We start from the raw sequence: 18224 nt of genomic DNA, 5'->3' as shown, positions 1-18224 counted from the left end.
GATACTGTATTCTAATGCATATATACGGAATCTAGAAAATGGTACTGAAGAATTTATTTACAGGGCAATGATGGAGAAATAGACATAGAGAATAGACTCATGAACATGGGGAGAGGGAAGGAGAGGGTGAGATGTATGGAAAGAGTAACACAGAAACTTACATTACCCTATGTAAAATAGATAGCCAACGGGAATTTTTTGTATGGCTCAGGTAACTCAAACAGGTGTTCTGGATCAACCTAGAGGGGTAGAATGGGGAGGGATATGAGAGGGAGTTTCAAAAGGGTGGGGATATGGCTGATTCATGTTGAGCTTTGACAGAAAACAGCAAAATTCTGTAAAGCAATTATCCTTCAATAAAAAATAAATACATTTTTTAAAAAATGGGTACATCTGAAAAAACGTTTGTGCAAAGAAGATATACCTATGGTCAAAAGGCACATGAAACTATGCTCAATATCTCTAATTATTAGAGAAATGCAAATAAAAACTACAATAAAGCGTCAGAAAAATTATCAAACTGATCAGAATGGCCAAACTCAAAATGTGTACAAATAACAAACGCTGGTAGAGTGTGGAGAAAAAGGAACCCTCCTACGCTGTTGGTAGAAATGTAAATTGGTATAGCCACTATGAAAAACAGCATGGGCTTCCTGAAAAAACACTAAAAAAATAGGCAATACGATACGGAAACTTTACTCCTGGACATACATCTAGAGAAAACCATAATTGAAAAAGATATGCACACTCCAATGTTCATAGCAGCACTATCTGTAATAGCCAAGACATGAAAGCAAGCTCAACATACATCAACAGATGGATGGATAAAGATGTGGTGTATATATACATATAGAATGGAATATTACTCAGACATAAAAAGAATAAAATAATGGCATCTGCAGCAGCATGGATGGATCTAGAGATTATCATACACATGAATAAGCCAGACAGAAAACAACAATATTTCATTTACACGTGGAATCTAAAAAAAAAAAAAAAAGATACAAATGAACGTATTTACAAACAGAAATAGATTTAAAGACATAGAGAACAAATCTATGCTTACTAAAGGAGTATAGGGATAAATTAGGATTAGGGGATTAAAATATACATACTACTATATACAAAAAAGATAAGCAACAAGGATCTACTGTCTAGCAAAGGGAACTACACTAAATATCTTGTAATAACATATAATGGAAGAGACTATAAAAAAAAGAATATATACATATATATATATAATTCACTTTGCTGTACACCTGAAACTAAGACAACTTTGTAAATCAACATTTCAATAAAAATATTCAAAAAAAATTTTAAGTCAAAAAAATAAAAAAACTTTTTTAAGTGACATGCATAATTTTAATGTCCAACTCAACTGCTCATAAACCAAAATTTAAATCTTTTTTTTTTTTTGGTGTTTCAAAGAAAAATACCCATACTTCAGACATAAAGTCTGCAGAAAATAATTTGTCTCTAAGGAAACAAATGCTGTCAGCTCAAACAGTTCACAACGAAATGTCTGAACTTCATACTTTTGACATATAACAAATACTCATTTCAAGGCAACTGTTATATTCTTAATTTCCAATTTCTTTTTCCTTATATCATTTGGCAGCATAACCAAATAAAACGTCACATCATTCTGTTCTCCTGATAACAAAAATTCTACCTGGTTCATGATAATATAATTGACAATATAGTTTGGGTTTTTTTTAAACCCCAAAATTTGTTTCACCCTTAATTTCTTGCACAAGACAAAATAAATATTAAACAAACTATTGTTTAGAAGCCCCAGTTTTTACTATTAAGGAAAGAATCCTCTGAAAATCAAAATTATTATCACATGGAAAACAGATCTGACATCTTTGGGAAACTGGGAAAAATTGCTCTTAGAAATAAAAGCCAAATATTTACATAATTTTGCTATTTTCTTCATTTTTCATACCTAAAAACTGAGGAATGCTATTGAAATAGAAGCTAAGAGCAGACTACATTACAAGGACAAAATATACTTAATCAAAGCGGTTCATTCATATTTGCCTACTTCATGAAACTAGCATTTAGAAATGAAATGGAAAAATATATTAGAACTAACTCAATCAAATGTGGGCTAAAATCACCTTTGTCAACTGTGTCGGAGTGAGAAACATTACAGATGAATTAGCCAAACCAAAACCATTACAACTAAATTAGCAAAGTCTAACAATAACATTCAACAGTCCTATGATAAAAGAGCTATTCATTATTGTTTAACCATTCCTTTTATTTTGTGGTTCTGACTTTTATCTTCTCTGCCTATTTTAATATACGAGTATTGCCCGACATTCTGTATTTAGCCCTCTGCTTTTTTAAAAAAAATTCTATACTACTTCTTTACAATAGTTCATCTATTCCCATCACATCAGCTCTTCTTCACCTCCTCATGCATCCCTCTCAAACTGCCAGGCTGTTGAACATTTCCAACAGATGTCATATATGCCAAATGTGTAAAACAGAATGTCTTTCCCTCAAATCAACCAGTGTCCCAATTTCACTGTTTATGATATTAGCATTCCCCAACTTACTTGAGCATAAAGCTTTAGATTTTTAAAAAATATTCTTCTTCATTTTCACACCATTCTAAGTCCTCCACTGAAGATCAACCAATGCAACTGCTGAAAATCTTTCAGTTTCAAGGAGTCCTAAATATCACCTGAGGGGCACTTTGTTTTGTCTTCGTGTATGGGATGATAACCTGTCAGAAAGCCTATGAATACACTTTAAAGCGTAGATTATAGTAGCTAGAGGAAAGGTTGGTTCATAGTTTAGAGAAGCTTGCAATTCATCATTTCTAGAAGCAGCAGCAGCAGGAAACCCAAATATGCAGAGACTGGATCACACCCTAATTGGATAAAAATGGATGTATCTAGTGTACACACATGCTGTATTAGATGTGCCCGTTTATCTTCACATCACAGCTATAAATAAAGCAGAAAAGACCGTGTTAAAGGACTTTCACCACAATGACTACATATTAGATTTATTGATGATTGCATTTCAGCCTTAATGTTTTTAAGATTTAAACCTCTGAATCAATGATCAATGGTTATCATCCTATTAATTTTTTCATATCTTCATTGTGGTCCTTAACACGTTCATTACAATACAAGTTTTCCTGTTTGTCTCCTAGGGCAAGAATGTTCTATACAGGATTACATCTCACTCTTTTTTGTATTTCCATTACTGAATACAGTGTCTGATCCCAAACATGTGTTGGATGAATTAACTTATATTTATTAGTAGTCAATAAAGTTATGGTGACTTCTCTATATTAATAAAAAATGATACTGTGCTCAACTGTGTAAAGAATTAAAATGTAAAAGATCTTAACTCTTTCAAATAAAAATAGAAAGAGTTCTAAGACATTTTTTGTATTTAGAAATCCTTTTTAACCTAGACATTCTTTGTCAAAATCTTAAAACTTCAAGTAATTGACAGTTTGTTTTGTCCTCTTTTTAGTGCTGCCAATTTGTTCTTTCTTCAAAAATTCATTACATCCTATCCATTGCTCCAGTTCAAAATATAAATGTGCACACTTGAAAGTAACAATTGATATCCAAATATCCTAAAAATTATAATTATTAGACTAAAAAGTCACCCAGTTTAGGTTTTAATATTTTCTTCGTGTTTATCTCAGTAGAAGAATAAGCTGGGGTTGGTGGGGGGGAGTAACAAAATATACGTTTTTTTTAAATCCACTGTTTTGCACAGAAGTCTTTGGACTTAAAATAGTGATATATAAAATTCAAGTGTAAGTCATCTATATTTTTTTGATGCAAAGTTCTGTTACCCACCAAACTTAAGTTAGGTCCGTTTCAAACACAGTTCCTTGATTGGTGACTTTTTTTCTTTTATTAATTTTTCTGGAAACCAACAACCACTATCTGTCAGACCTGACATAGTAGACCATAGTGACAATGGATGTAAGACAGAGAGATAATCCACAAATAAATCCAACTCTGGGGAAATCAGAACCAAGGAGAACCAGGAAGATGTAAACAATCACCCTGAACCCAGAAAGACCAGGAAAGACACAGGCCACCTCCACTTACAGAAAGAGTCCTGATCCAGTTATAAATATTTGACTCTCAGGCAATAGGCACTTCAATGAACACCTGGATTACTTGGCTTTGAAAGTGAAGAAAATATCAAGAAAAATGTTCTAAGACTGCAACCTTAAAAAGGAAGTATCAGTATCATGCAGCATTTGGTAGAGAGCTTTGGAGCCTTAAGAGTACATCTGTTGCACAACGAAGCTGACCCAGGACTGTCTTCCTGGGGTTGGAGATAGTAGCTGACTTCTCCTAACGGACCTACTGAGACCGCTCAGGGGCAGAAATGGTTAACAGTCATTCATTCAAACCACCTTGATTCAGTTCCTTCATTTTTACTGGATGATTTCAACTCTGTTGTGTTTGCACTGGTTGATTTCAAAAGTCAATCTATTTGCTTTTCATCAGCAAAATTGCTCTGTCCTCCAGGACCATGCCAAAGAATATGATCTCATGTATTTCACTACCTCCAAATGTTATCAAAGTCAATGATACAAAAAGTAGCATTTTCAAAGGATGATAGCCTAAGAAATATGCAGTTTATTCATCTCTCTAATTAGCTTAGATTTTAATCCTGGATCAAACCAAAACATTACTCATTAAGCTGAACAAACATTTGGATAGTATTTTTGTGGGGTGTGTGTGTTTGGACAAGTTCCTCTTCTTTAATAAAATTGCTTTTACTAAATTGGGCTTTGTTGGGATGCCCCCTGCTTGCTTGCTGCTGGTTTTTATGGATGAGATATATTGCGGAAGTTGTCTCTCACATCACTCAGCCAGCCCTTCACAAGCCCTAAGGGAGAAGATTTCAAGACCTTCAGTGCAAGGAAGAGCTTTGACTCCCCTGAACAAATGACCCATTCCTATTTTATAGACCATGCAAGTCCCATGAACACCTGACCATGTAAGGGAAATTTAATTCAATTACGTTTTCATTTTCATTTTAACTTCTTTTTATCTCTTCTCAAATGAATTTAAAATAATAATGTTGTAGAAGACCCACTGTTAAAGTGGAATGCTTTTAGTTAAATGTGTGTTGTGTATATATATATATATATATATATACACACACACACACACACACATATCTATCTCCTCCCTCAGTCTTTCTCTATATAAATAGATATGTATATATACATTCTTTATGTTTCTAGAGAGAATGGACCAAACTTTGGCCTCTGTAGTTTCCTGTTTTTTTAACCAGGTTTCCTTACACTTGAAGGGACCATTTAGTAACAGGTCTCATAGTTTTAATAGGTAACTTCAACCCATCTTCTATACGTACAACTGTATCAGCTGGCTGCCCTTGACCAACTTGGGTCCTCAGTCTTCTCAATCAATGATTTCTGGCCTGAAAACTTAACATCACCATGTGCCTGCTCTTTGTCTGGCACCCAGCTCTGTCCTGAGTCATCTCTACCCCAAGCTATGCCTCAACAACAGCTGCCTCTACCCTAGTCAACCTGGGAAACAGGAAAAAAATGGCCAAAAAAAGAAGAAAGCAAGATTTATAAGTCTGTGAGAAAAAAAATCCTAAAACTCAGTTTGATTATATGCTAACTAGATACCTTTAGCAATCTAATGTGCTTTGTACGTTCAGTTCAGTTCAGTCACTCAGTTGTGTCCAACTCTGCGACTCCATGGACTACCGCATGCCATGCCTCCCTGTTACCAACTCCCAGAATCCACCTAAATCCATGTCTATTGAGTCAGTAATACCATTCAACCATCTTATCCTCTGTTGTCCCCTTCTCCTCCTGCCTTCAATCTTTCCCAGCATCAGGGTCTTTTCCAATGAGTCAGTTCTTCACATCAGGTGGCCAAAATATTGGAGTTTCAGTTTCAGCATCAGTCCTTCCAATGAATATTCAGGACTGATCTCCTTTAGGATGGAGTGGTTGGATGTGTTGCAGTCCAAGGGACTCTCAAGACACTTCTCCAACACCACAGTTCAAAAGCATCAATTATTTGGTGCTCAGCTTTCCTTATAGTCCAACTTTATATGTGTATTCATGTATACTTTATTTAATACGTACAGTATAAATATCACTCAAAAATTTAAGATACACTGAATTCATAAGGACATAATATTCTGGAAAATATTCTCTTTTTCTGGATATTACCTTTAGGAAAAGCTACCCTGAAATATAGACAATTTAAATTATCTTCAAAAAACTGTTATTCTCATTAGACAGCCACATATAAATCAGTGAAGTTAGAACACTCCCTTACACCATATATAAAAATTTAATTCAAAATGGCTTAAAGAGTTAAATATAAGACACAACACCACAAAACTCCTAGAATAGCACATAGGCAAAACATTTTGTGACATAAATCACACCAATATTTTCTAAAGTCAGTCTCTCAAGGCAAAATAAATAAAAGCAAAAATAAACAATGGGACCTACTCAAACTTATGAGATTTCACACATCAAAGGAAACCATAAACAAAACAAAAAGACAAACTACAGACTGGGAGAGAACTGCAAAAGATGTACAAACAGTCCATACAACTCCATTTCAAAAAACAATACTTCCAAAAAATAGGCAAGAAAACTGAACAGACATTTCTCCAAAAAACACATACAGATAGCCAACAGGCAAATGAAAAGATGCTCAATATCATTACTTATTTGAGAAATACAAATCAAAACTATAATAAGGTATCGCCTCACACAGGTCAGAATGGCCATCATCAAAAACTCTACAAATATATGCTAGAGAGGGTGTACTGAAACAAAAACCCTCCTACACTGTTGGTGGGAATGTAAATTGGTGCAGCCATTATGAAGAACAGTATAGAAGTTCATTTGAAAAACTAAAAACAGAGTTACTGTCTAATCCAGCAATCCTACTCCTGGGCATACATCCAGAAAAACTAACTGCTCTAATTCAAAAAGGTACATGCACCCCAGTGTTCATGGTGGCACTGTACACAATAGCCAAGACACAGAACCAACCTCAGGGTCCACTAACAGATGAAGGAATAAGGAAGACATGGATTGTGTGTGTGTGTGTGTGTGTGTGTGTACATGTGCATCCTAACTTCAGTCATGTCCAATTCTTTGTGATGCTATGGACTGTAGCACACCAGGCTCCTCTGTCCATGGGATTCTCCAGGCAAGAATATTGGAGTAGGTTGCCATGCCTGCCTCCAGGGGATATTCCTAACCCAGGGATCAAATCTGAGTCTCTTAAGTTTCCTGCACTGACAGGCAGATTCTTTATTACTAGTTACATATATATGTATGCATATATACACAGACACATATATGTAAATGTGTGTATGTTTATATATGTATACGTTTGTAAGGGAATACTACTCAGCCATTAAAAAAGAATGAAATAATGCCACTTGCAGCATCATGAACAGACCTAGAGATTGTCATACTAAGTGAAGTTAGAAAGAGAAAATCAAGTACCATATGATATCACTTATTATGTGAAATCTAAAAACTGGACAAATCAACTTATTTAAAAAATAGAAACACAGAGACACAGAAAACAAACTTATGGGTACCGAAGGGGAAGGGGGAGGGATAAATCAGGAGTACGGGATTAATAGATGCACACTAACATATATAAACAGTAATTTATTATATTTCACAGGGAACTATATTCAGGATCCTGTAATAACCAACAATGGAAAACAATAGGAAAACACACACACACATATATATATAAAACCAAATCACTTTGCTATATACCTGAAACACAATATTGTAAATCAATTATATTTCAGTTAATAAAAACTGTTACTCTCAAGTCATCCAGTATATATAGTCACTTGCTTTCAATGTGTAGGTGCAAGAAAAATAAATTCTAATATAAACTCAAAAGAAACACTAATAGAAAAATAAATATCCTTTTAAAAGCAGCTCCCAAGAGAACAATATTATTTAAGAACTGTTTTACTTCAGATTATCAAAGCTTCTTCATGGAAGCAGTCATTCAGCGGTTACTTGCTAAGTCATTCTACAAGGTCAGTACAAAGTCAGAAAGATACTAAAAGCAGAAAAATAAAAACTACACACAAATATCTCTAATGAATAGTAATGCTGAGTAATCCTCAACAAAATACTAGCAAGCCAAATTCAGTAAAATATTAAAACAATTATATACCATGACTATTTTGGATTTATTGCTGGAATGCAAGGATGGTTCAACCTATTAAAAATCAATGTAGAACACCATATTAACAGAATGAAACAAAAAAGTTATATGATTATTTCAATTAATGTAGAAAAAGCATGTGACTAAATTCAACACCTTTCATGCTAAGAACATTTAACAGACTAGAAATAGAAGCAAACAACCTCAATATAATTAAGGGTTATTGATAAATATAATACCATGTTTAGATTAATAACCTACATCAAGGAAACTAGACTCATTAAAAATTTCCATAAGGAGTACTTACCTGCCAAAATGTTCTTGAACTGTCTAAACCATATGTCACAGTGGTCTTCACTTAAATTAATAAGATCAAGTGTAGAATCCTTTAATTTATTTTGTTCCTTTTTCAAACATATGAAGAGAGTGATTCCTAATAAAGTACCACTTTTCTGTTGTTTAATTGAACAACGCCGTTTCAGTTTGACAGAGAATATGTCCTTGAGTTCAACAAATTCTTCTCTATGTAGAAAATCATACTTGGAATCACCTGAAAAGAAATTAAAATTTCCAGTCAAAACCACTGTGTTTATATTCTTGTATGTATGAATAATAAATTGTGAAAACTCAAAAATATTTATCATCTGTAATTTTACTGATTATGCTTTATGTCAAGTCCTATATGAGATGAGGAGGGGAAAAAAAGAAAAATTAGGTCCATTATCCCATAGATAGAAAAAAATGGAAGAGAATCTCTGCCACACAAGGCCTAGGACATTCAGAATCTGAGAATATTCAATGTGTGAAGAATTCTAGGAACAAAAACAAAGCAACATTTCAGTAATAATAAATTAGTATCATACAAGAGGCTTCCTGTTCCTTACAGGGACAGAGTAAAGTCATGGAAAGAAAAGGATTCACTAACAGAAGTGAGTTTAAGATAGGCTGTTGAAGGCAACATGAAAGGGAAAAAAAAAATGTATATTTTTGGTAAAGAGATATATGTACAAAAAGGAAATGGTGAGATTACTGTGAGTAGAAAACAATGAAGTCCTGCCAATCTAAAAAGATCCACCTGAATCTCACTATGTATTGTTGCTGTTTACAAACCTACATCTCATGACTTGATGAATGGAATAGAAGGAAATTAAAGAAGAATAACAATAATCTTTGTGGGACGGTCATTCACCCGAAAAGGCATCTACTGCAATGAAGCTTCTGTCTGAATCAAAACAAAATTATATTGAAGGAATTAATCTTTGATCTTTGTGGCTTTTGGCTTCCTTGAAGGTGGTTTATAAGATAAAGAAATGATTCAGACCTCGTGTTTCTTTCCCTGAAGATTTTCAAGGATTAGCAGAAGGAAAAGTTTGAAATTCACATTAGGAGTCAATGAAAAGTGGGATAAAAACACTGAATTACTTTGTTTCATTGATTTAGTATCCAAAACAGTTTAACATGGATATTACTATATATCATTCAGTTCAAGAAACTTCTGTTAAATGCTTTGTGTTAAACACTATGCAGAATGCAAGAGAGAGAAGTTCTACTACCTGCTCCCGAGTGGCCATTATTTATTAGGGATTAAAATAGATATTTAAAGTAGATATAATTGGGATATACATAAAAGAATTCTGGTGTCTCAGAGGGTCATGTTAATTTTTATCAGAAAACCCAAGAAAAGAATTTGAACTGGACACTTTTACAGACTTCAGTTCAGTTCAGTCGCTCAGTCGTCTCCGACTCTTTGCAACCCCATGAATTGCAGCACGCCAGGCCTCCCTGTCCATCACCAGCTCCCAGAGTTCACTCAGATGCACGTCCATCGAGTCAGTGATGAGAAGGCAAATGATGAATTTCTGTGTACAGCGGAAGAGTCAGAGTCGACAGGTAAGTTAGCAGCACATACAAGCACATGTGTCAGTGTGTGCTGTGCCCATTGTATTTTGGTATTTCTTTCATGAACCTTGGCTTCAACTTAAATATGGTCCTTTCCATCATTGTAGAATGGTTGCCAGTGAATTTGAATTTGGTTCTTTATTCAAATCTAGTGGGATAGTAAGAGGTGTGCATATATGAGAGATTCAACATGTTTTAATCATGAACAAAGATTAAAACTTTTTGTTATTCACTGTCCTAATATCATGCTTCACCTGGAACACTTACTCTCTTAATCAAGACCTTTCCCAGGGAATGCGTTGGGACCCCCTTCTTCTAAAGGCTAAGGACACCTGAACCAAAGTTGGGAAGACTCCCAACAAGGTGCACAAGAGGAAGTCTGAGTCCATGATAAATCTTCATGCTACACTCGGGAGTTTGCTCATTGTGCATTGATGCCAAGGTGGTGTACATTTTTCACGATAACCCTGCAATTTAGTTTAGCAAAGATGATTATGTCATCAGGATAAAGATTAGAAAACATGAGTGAGACATTGGAGGAATAGAAACCAGTCTACGAGGCTTGAACTAAGGTAGAGGAAATGATAGGAAGGTGCTTTCCTTTTTAATAATTGTACTGGAGAGAAAAATATTATGTTTAGAAGTTTTTTCCCCTAAAATTTAAATCTTATTGAATATTACATTTAGTTTAACATAAAATTAGACTATTACACAAATGTAAATTTAGAATTTATTTGTATATTTGTGCAGAATGGATAATTATTAACTGCCTAACATTCCTCCTACAGGCAAAATATAAAATTACATCTTTTGCTTCAGTTCAGTCACTCAGTTGTGTCCAACTCTTTGTGACCCCATGGACTGCAGCATGCCAGGCTTCCCTGTCCATCACCAATTCCCGGAGCTTGCTCAAACTCATGTGCGTCAAGTCTGTGATGCCATCCAACCATCTCATCCTAAGTCGTCCCCTTCTCCTCCCGCCTTCAATCTTTCCCATCATCAGGGTCTTTTCCAAGAGTCAGTTCTTCACATCAGGTTGCCAAAGTATTGGAGCTTCAGCATCAATCCTTCCAATGAATATTCAGGACTGATTTCCTTTAGGACTGACTGGCTGGATCTCCTTGCAGTCCAAATGGCTAAGAGTCTTCTCCAACACCACAGTTCAAGAGCATCAATTCTTTGGCACTCAGCTTTCTTTATGGTCCAATTCTTACGTCCATACATGACTACTGGAAAAACCATAGCTTTGACGAGACAGACCTTTGTTGGCAAAGTAATATCTCTGCTTTTTAATATGCTGTCTATGTTGATCTGTTGTTCCATGTTCAGTTCTAACTGTTGCTTATAGACCTGCATACACGTTTCTCAGGAGGCAGGTAAGATGGTCCGGTATTCCAATTTTGGTATATATATATTGCCTAAACTTGCTTCCCTGATGGCTCAGATGGTAAAGAATCTGCCTGCTATGCAGGAGACAAGGGTTCAATCCCTGGGTTCGAAAGATCCCCTGGATAAGGGTATAGCAACCCACTCCAGTATTCTTGACTGGGAAATCCCATGGACAGAGGAGCCTGGTGGGCTATAGTCCATGGGGTAGCAAAGAGTCAGATACAACTGAGCAACTGAGAACAATCTTATAATATTCATTATAAGCTTGTACCTCACATTAATTTAATTTTTATGTAATCAAACATATAACAAATAAGACCTCCAAAGGGGTTGGGTAGGAAGGGAGGGAAGGATCACTGAGGGGAAAAAATGAAAAGGATGAAATACATATTCTTTCACTCAAAGTCCTATATTATAGTCTGAATTCCTTGCCTTGTGTACTTTACTTTGGCAGTAAACAATTCAATGACTTTTCCTATTTAAAATCTCTTGTAATTGCAAATTTAAAGATGCTAAAACAACCACCAAGATCCAACTTAGTAGAATTTATAGAAACAGGGCAAGAATACCTATTATTACTCTTACTATTCTCAACATCCTGGTCACTATCATACACAAGGAAAATTAAATAAAAACACTGATGGTGGAAGGGGTAGAGGGAGAGATGAAACTATAGCTATTTATAGACAGTATCACAATATATTCATAAAACCCAAAAGAATCTATTTGAAATCATCAGAACTAATAAGGAATAGCCAATAAGGAAGCTGGTTACAAATATATCAATATCTAGAAAGAAAGAACATTGGGGATAAAGAGACCCTATGCAAATTATTATCCAGGAACAAATTTATCAAAATGATCCTGGACTTGTTTGGGTAGAAAAGGCCATACAAAATAAAGTGAGAGACAAATGAAGGCATATCAAGTTCCAAGATTATATTATTTTTATGCTAGTATTCTCATTATTAATTACTACTTATAATGCAATTCCTGTCAAAATCTAAATGGTATTTTCTTTGATGTAAGGAGCAAGGAACCTTATCAAATGATTTGTAAATTTTCTTGGAATAAATAATGAAGAAAAATGTTTTAATAGTAATGAGGAGAAGTACACACCAGCCAGATCATATCTTGTAAAGTTATAATAATTAAAACATCTAGAAATAGATAAATGAATGGTCCAAAGAAATATCTGCATATATTTTAAAAGTCACAAATGTGATAATGGTAGTATCCAAAATCAGTGAAGAATATTTAATAAAAGATGACTTAGAACTGGTTCATCTTTAAAAAAGAAAAGAAAAACTAGATCTCTGTTTCATAATATACACGAATATTCCTAGATTACAAAGAACTTTATATAACAATAAATTAGTAAAGCCATAGTATGGCAATAAAGGCAGATAGAGACTGAGATACATAACATAAAGGTTATTTAATGCCAATAAAGTCCTAAAGACCCATAAATAAAAGTCATAAACAAAATCCAACTGGGAAGAAATATTTGCAACATATGACAATTAAATAATCTATTTAATCAAGAAAAGAAACACTTCAGTGGAAGAGTACATTAAAGACCCAGGCAGGCATTTCACAAAAGAAGAAATGCAAATTGACCAATGAACATATGAGAAAGTTCAATCTAATTAGGAATCAAAGAAATGCAAATTAAAACAACAAGATACCACTTTTTGCCTTTTAGATTGGCACAAGATCAAAAATAACGCTCATTGATGGTGTGGGCAAAGGGAACCAGTCCCAGTGCTGGTGGGAATGCAAAAATGGGAGCTGCTGGAGAACAAGTTGGGAATACTTATCAAAAGATTTCAAAATGTTAATTGCAGCAGTATTTATAATAGCAAAACTATTTGAAGCAGTATTCATGTTCTTCAATAGAACTGCTTAATCATAATCTGCAACTCACAATGAGAAAATTAGATCTTTGTGTTTTGATGTGGAAAGACATCTATGTTGAGGTATGAGTAAGTGGAATAAAAAGCAAATGAATGATAATAATCTGAGAGGCTGATCTCACTTTCATTAAAAGGAGAAAAAAATCTACACAGAAAACACATAACAAATAGTAGTTATCAATGAAAACAGAGATATAAAGAAGTATAAGATTAATTTTTACTTATAAACCTTCCTTTCTGTAATCAGCATTATATTTTATCAGTTTTTTAAAATGAGAAAAGGGAAAATGCTTTAAAATATGCATATTTTTGATCAAGCAATTTACTTCCAGGAATTTACCCTAAGGGAATAGATAATATGCACAATTTAGCTAAAAGAATGCTTACCCAAGCATTATTTGAGTGAAACTTGGAAATAACCTAAATGTGACCTAACAGACTATTGGTTTTGGAGAATGAAGCATATTCATATACTATAATGCTATTCAGCCATTAAAATGTAGCAATCTGACTAGAAAAGTGTCTAAAACAGTGTACCATATTTCCATTACTGTTTTGTATATATTTATTGAATGCATAATGTATGTGGAATGTACTTCTATATGCACATATGTATGATGATGCATATGAAAACTTGGAAGGAGAGTGAGATTGTGAATTAGTTTGCGTATATGAATTTCTAATTTTCCTACAATGGAAATATTTCTGTAATCAACTGAAAAAGATGGTTTTCTTGCTCATCCTAAAATAGTTCCTGATCATATTATTCATTTTAATTTTTAAAATCCCCTTTTCTAAAATGCAAGGGAAGATAATATTTAATTAGCATGTGCTATATGCCAGACATTGCCCTCAGCACTCTATATCTATTATCTCATCTAATTCTTATACTACCCAAGGCAGATGCTTTTTCCTAGAAACGAGGAATTCAGGCCACAGCATTTAAGTAACTTGTCCATAGTCATACATCTCGTAGGAGCCAGATCCAAGATCTAAATCCAAGTACTTTGACTGGCCCTTACCAACACTGCACAGAAGTAACGACCTTCTTGAAGCAAACACACACTCATCTGACCTTCTGGATCTGTTTTTTATTCTAGTCAAACTTAAAACAGTAGTCAAGCCATTGCTCTGTGTCTAACTAGACCCTAGGAAAACAGCAAAGCCACTCATGTGTCTTAACTGAGTAATAGACTTGATCCCTAAAGGTACATCCTCCAGTATCATCAAAAATCCATATATAATTTATAGCCATCCCTCCATATTCACAGTTCCTTCCATCCGTGGTTCCATGTTCAAGAACGCAAACAAGCACCATTTACTACTGATAGAGATTTGCATATATGTGGACAAACATGGTTCAAATATATGTTGTTCAAGTGTCAACTGTACTTCATTCATAACTTCATGGTGACCATCAAGGAAATGGAAGGTTCGACTGTAGCAACCAGGAGCTGACAGAATTGAAAACTCTGAAAAGGCCTGTAACTCTATGAATGGTATTTCCTGCTTTCCCTGCTCAGATTTCTAACCTCTTCCCACATTTGTCCAAAGATTCACATTTGGGGTTTTCATGTGCCTGATCTCTTAGCCAGCGTGACAAGAGGAAGCTAAGAGGAAGCATTACAAAAACATTTTGTTTTCATTTGAAATGAAAATAAAGATAATTGATTAGTGAATAAAATAGTTTTTGCTTGCTTTACAAATTTCTAACAATAGGCAAATGTTCTTCAGCACTCTATTTTCCTCAGCAGCTATAGGAATCTCTCAGGTGCCAATTTTCTATGTAGAAATTCTGGTCTATTATTCATTTCTACAACGTCAATCATTTACACAACATGAGCAAATCAGCCCAGTTCTCTCTAATCACAGGATACACCTGATTTTAAACAAAATTGTTTCCTAACATGTGCGAAGACGTGTATATAACTAGTTTCATAGAAAATTGTTTTCTTCTGAATATAGTCTTTAGGAATAAAACTCAATAGAATTGTGTGAACTTGAATTTAAAATGGTTTTATTTAATGGCTTGGAACTGTCTAAACATTGTTTACCCATTATCAGATTAGATGGTGCTTGCCTGTGTCTTTGTTTTGTTTTTGAAGTTCTTAAGATATAAGTGGACCAGCTGGCTCTGTGGGGCAGGACACTGGCTTCCAAGACTTGAAAGAGAGCTAAAGCCAAAGGGTCCTCAGGTTTCTAGGTGGAGACCCCTCAGGCTAACCCCCAGTGAGCTGAACGTTCTAGAGAGGATAAGCTGAAAATCTAAGAAGATCATTGTCTCCCCTCAACCCCCACACCAAAACACTTAACTCTTTGCAACACAGTTAGAAAATACAAATATTTACGAGAAATATGATTGAAGAGAAAAAAAGAAACCATATTCAGAGTGAAGACCATTATTTTGGGGTCTATTAAAATCAACCGCTTACCTATACCTCTTTATAAATAAAAGCTTAAGAAAGACTCAGACTCTTATTCTCTATGTGAATCAGAAAAATACTGCTTTTGTTTTATAAACTATTTTATTTTTAAATGCTGAAACATATTTAGGTCTTTTATCTCTGCCTAATCGTTCATCTGTAAGATAGCCACTTCCATCACCACACAGCAACCTCTGTTAACAGGATAACCAGTTTCTGCCATGAATAAAAGCAAATGCTTTCATAATTGTATGCAAAAGCCACATTTCCATGCACACCCTAAGTATGTAAAAGAGGAGCTAAAAAAATTTTTTTAACATACTTGGGAGATATAATTTAAATGTAACTCTAATTTACTTTAATGCTAAAACATACCTGTATTGGTAAAAAAATATGAAGTCAAACTTTATCCATAAATTATTTGATAACATTAGAAAAACATGAAAATCATCCATAGACATTTTCCTCAGTTTAGGAGCATTAAAACCTTACAGATGATATGCAATTTTTCTTTGTGGCATGTGGTTTATTATTTGAAATCTATTGGTTCATTAGGATCATATTGGTGATAGCTAGTTGTTTCAGAACATTAACTGTCCTCTCACATTACTTACAGAGATGCTGGGGACCATCTGTTCCAGCATGGGATTTAAGTATATGTCTATTGGATATCATGCTATTTATTTAATTCAGCACCCACTTCCTATTGTTGTATTTTCTTGGGGGGAAAAGTCAATTTAATTACAGGGAATAAAGATAACCTCTCCTGGCAGGTTACCCTGTCACCATGAGAGCAAAGCAAGACCTGCTTAAAGTAGGTTAGGGTGGCTAACAAGAACAGTAAAACCAACAACACTTAAGAATATTTAGCAAAGGTTTAACAGAAATAGAACAGTGAATGGCACTTTTAAAAATATTACTGTAAGCCCAGGGCTTGTCTAAATCAATCTTGGCACATCTGTCTGATGCAGACCGTAAACAGGATTAGAGCTGGATTTATCTGCTTGGCGCTAATTGTGCTCACAGTTCCTGCACATGTCCACTCTTTAAAATACTGCCCGAAAAACAAGCCTGCCCGATAGACAGCTCCCACAACAGAGTGCAGACACACTTATGGTATATTAGATGGTTAAGCAATGTGATGTCTAACAATTTTTTTTTTTTTTGGCTCTTCAGAATTACTTATCTAATCCCCTAATTAAAAATACAAAATTCTGTTTGAATACACCACATACTGAGATAAATCTGTGAAGCAAGGGACCAATAAATTTGAATACACTTTAATTGTAAGAAGAAAACACAATTTAATTGTTAATAATCAGGTTAAACCAGGGTTTAAATAAATAGGACTGCTCCAGTAAGTAATTTACTGAAAAACTATCACAGTGCATTACAAATCCTCAAGAATTCTGACTTAACATTTGTTAGCATAAAAGCTTAAGTTCCTAAATATAAACTTATCAAGAATGACAAGAAATAGAATTATCTTGTAAAAGAATACCAAAAAGTCACATTTTTGTCATACCAAATAAAAAAATTAATGTTCAATTTCCATCTGCAATTTTTTCCCACTTATTTCTAGTTATTTCTATTACACATAAATAGCTTAGGGACTTCTCTCAAGAATTTAAGCACCCAAAGATACATAGGTACTTTTGCATAAAGTCCAAAATGAACTGATTAGTCAAATAATTTAAACATTATTCTTTGTTTTGATTATTTGAAATATAGACAAAAAATATACAATTCTTTATTCAGAACATTGAATGTCTATGCTACAAAGTGACAACAATTTTAAATTACATAGTCTATGTTTAATCACAAATACCACATAAAATCAGTATATTTGAAAACAGTATAATTGAAAACAATATATATTATAGTATACTATATTATACTATAGTATAATATAATAATTGAAACTTTCAGTCACTGACAAATTTCTAATCTAAGCTCTTTTCTTGGAACTCATGTTCCAAATTGCAAACTCTTAGAAATCAAATTTTCCCTAAATCTATACCATTAATAAATGTTCATACTTATAATGTTGTTTTATATAAATAATGGTAAAATTGGCAAATTAAGGCAACCATTTAAATACCTTCAATATGTTTTCTCAGAAGGTATAGAGGATCAAAATGCTTTTTATAATAATACTAAAGATGTTATTTGCCTTTTTCACTGTGATGACATTTGCATGGATGGTGAAAAGGAAATAGTGGTTAAAATATCTGGTGTTACCATGAATCGAGGAAGTGACACTAAATTTCACTAATAATTGTTGCATTCCTCATCACTTTTAACTCAGTTTTAAAAAATATATATCACTTAACTGTCCTTGATGAAGCAGTAACACTTTAATTTTTAAAAAACTCTACCCTTTAGTA

General features: G+C 34.0%; 1 protein-coding gene across 1 annotated transcript in view; it reads right to left on the bottom strand.

The window, feature by feature from the left end:
* CERKL (ceramide kinase like) overlaps positions 1-18224 on the bottom strand; it is a 128855-nt gene that overhangs the window by 71189 nt on the left and 39442 nt on the right. Inside the window, exon 2 of the mRNA XM_068968448.1 lies at positions 8518-8760. Within this exon, the coding sequence (XP_068824549.1) occupies positions 8518-8760 (243 nt within the window). The remainder of the gene's footprint in view (positions 1-8517; positions 8761-18224) is intronic.

The sequence above is a fragment of the Capricornis sumatraensis genome, chromosome 3, assembly GCF_032405125.1.
Source record: "Capricornis sumatraensis isolate serow.1 chromosome 3, serow.2, whole genome shotgun sequence".
Taxonomy (NCBI): domain Eukaryota; kingdom Metazoa; phylum Chordata; class Mammalia; order Artiodactyla; family Bovidae; genus Capricornis; species Capricornis sumatraensis.
This window is presented reverse-complemented; position numbering and strand designations above follow the sequence as displayed.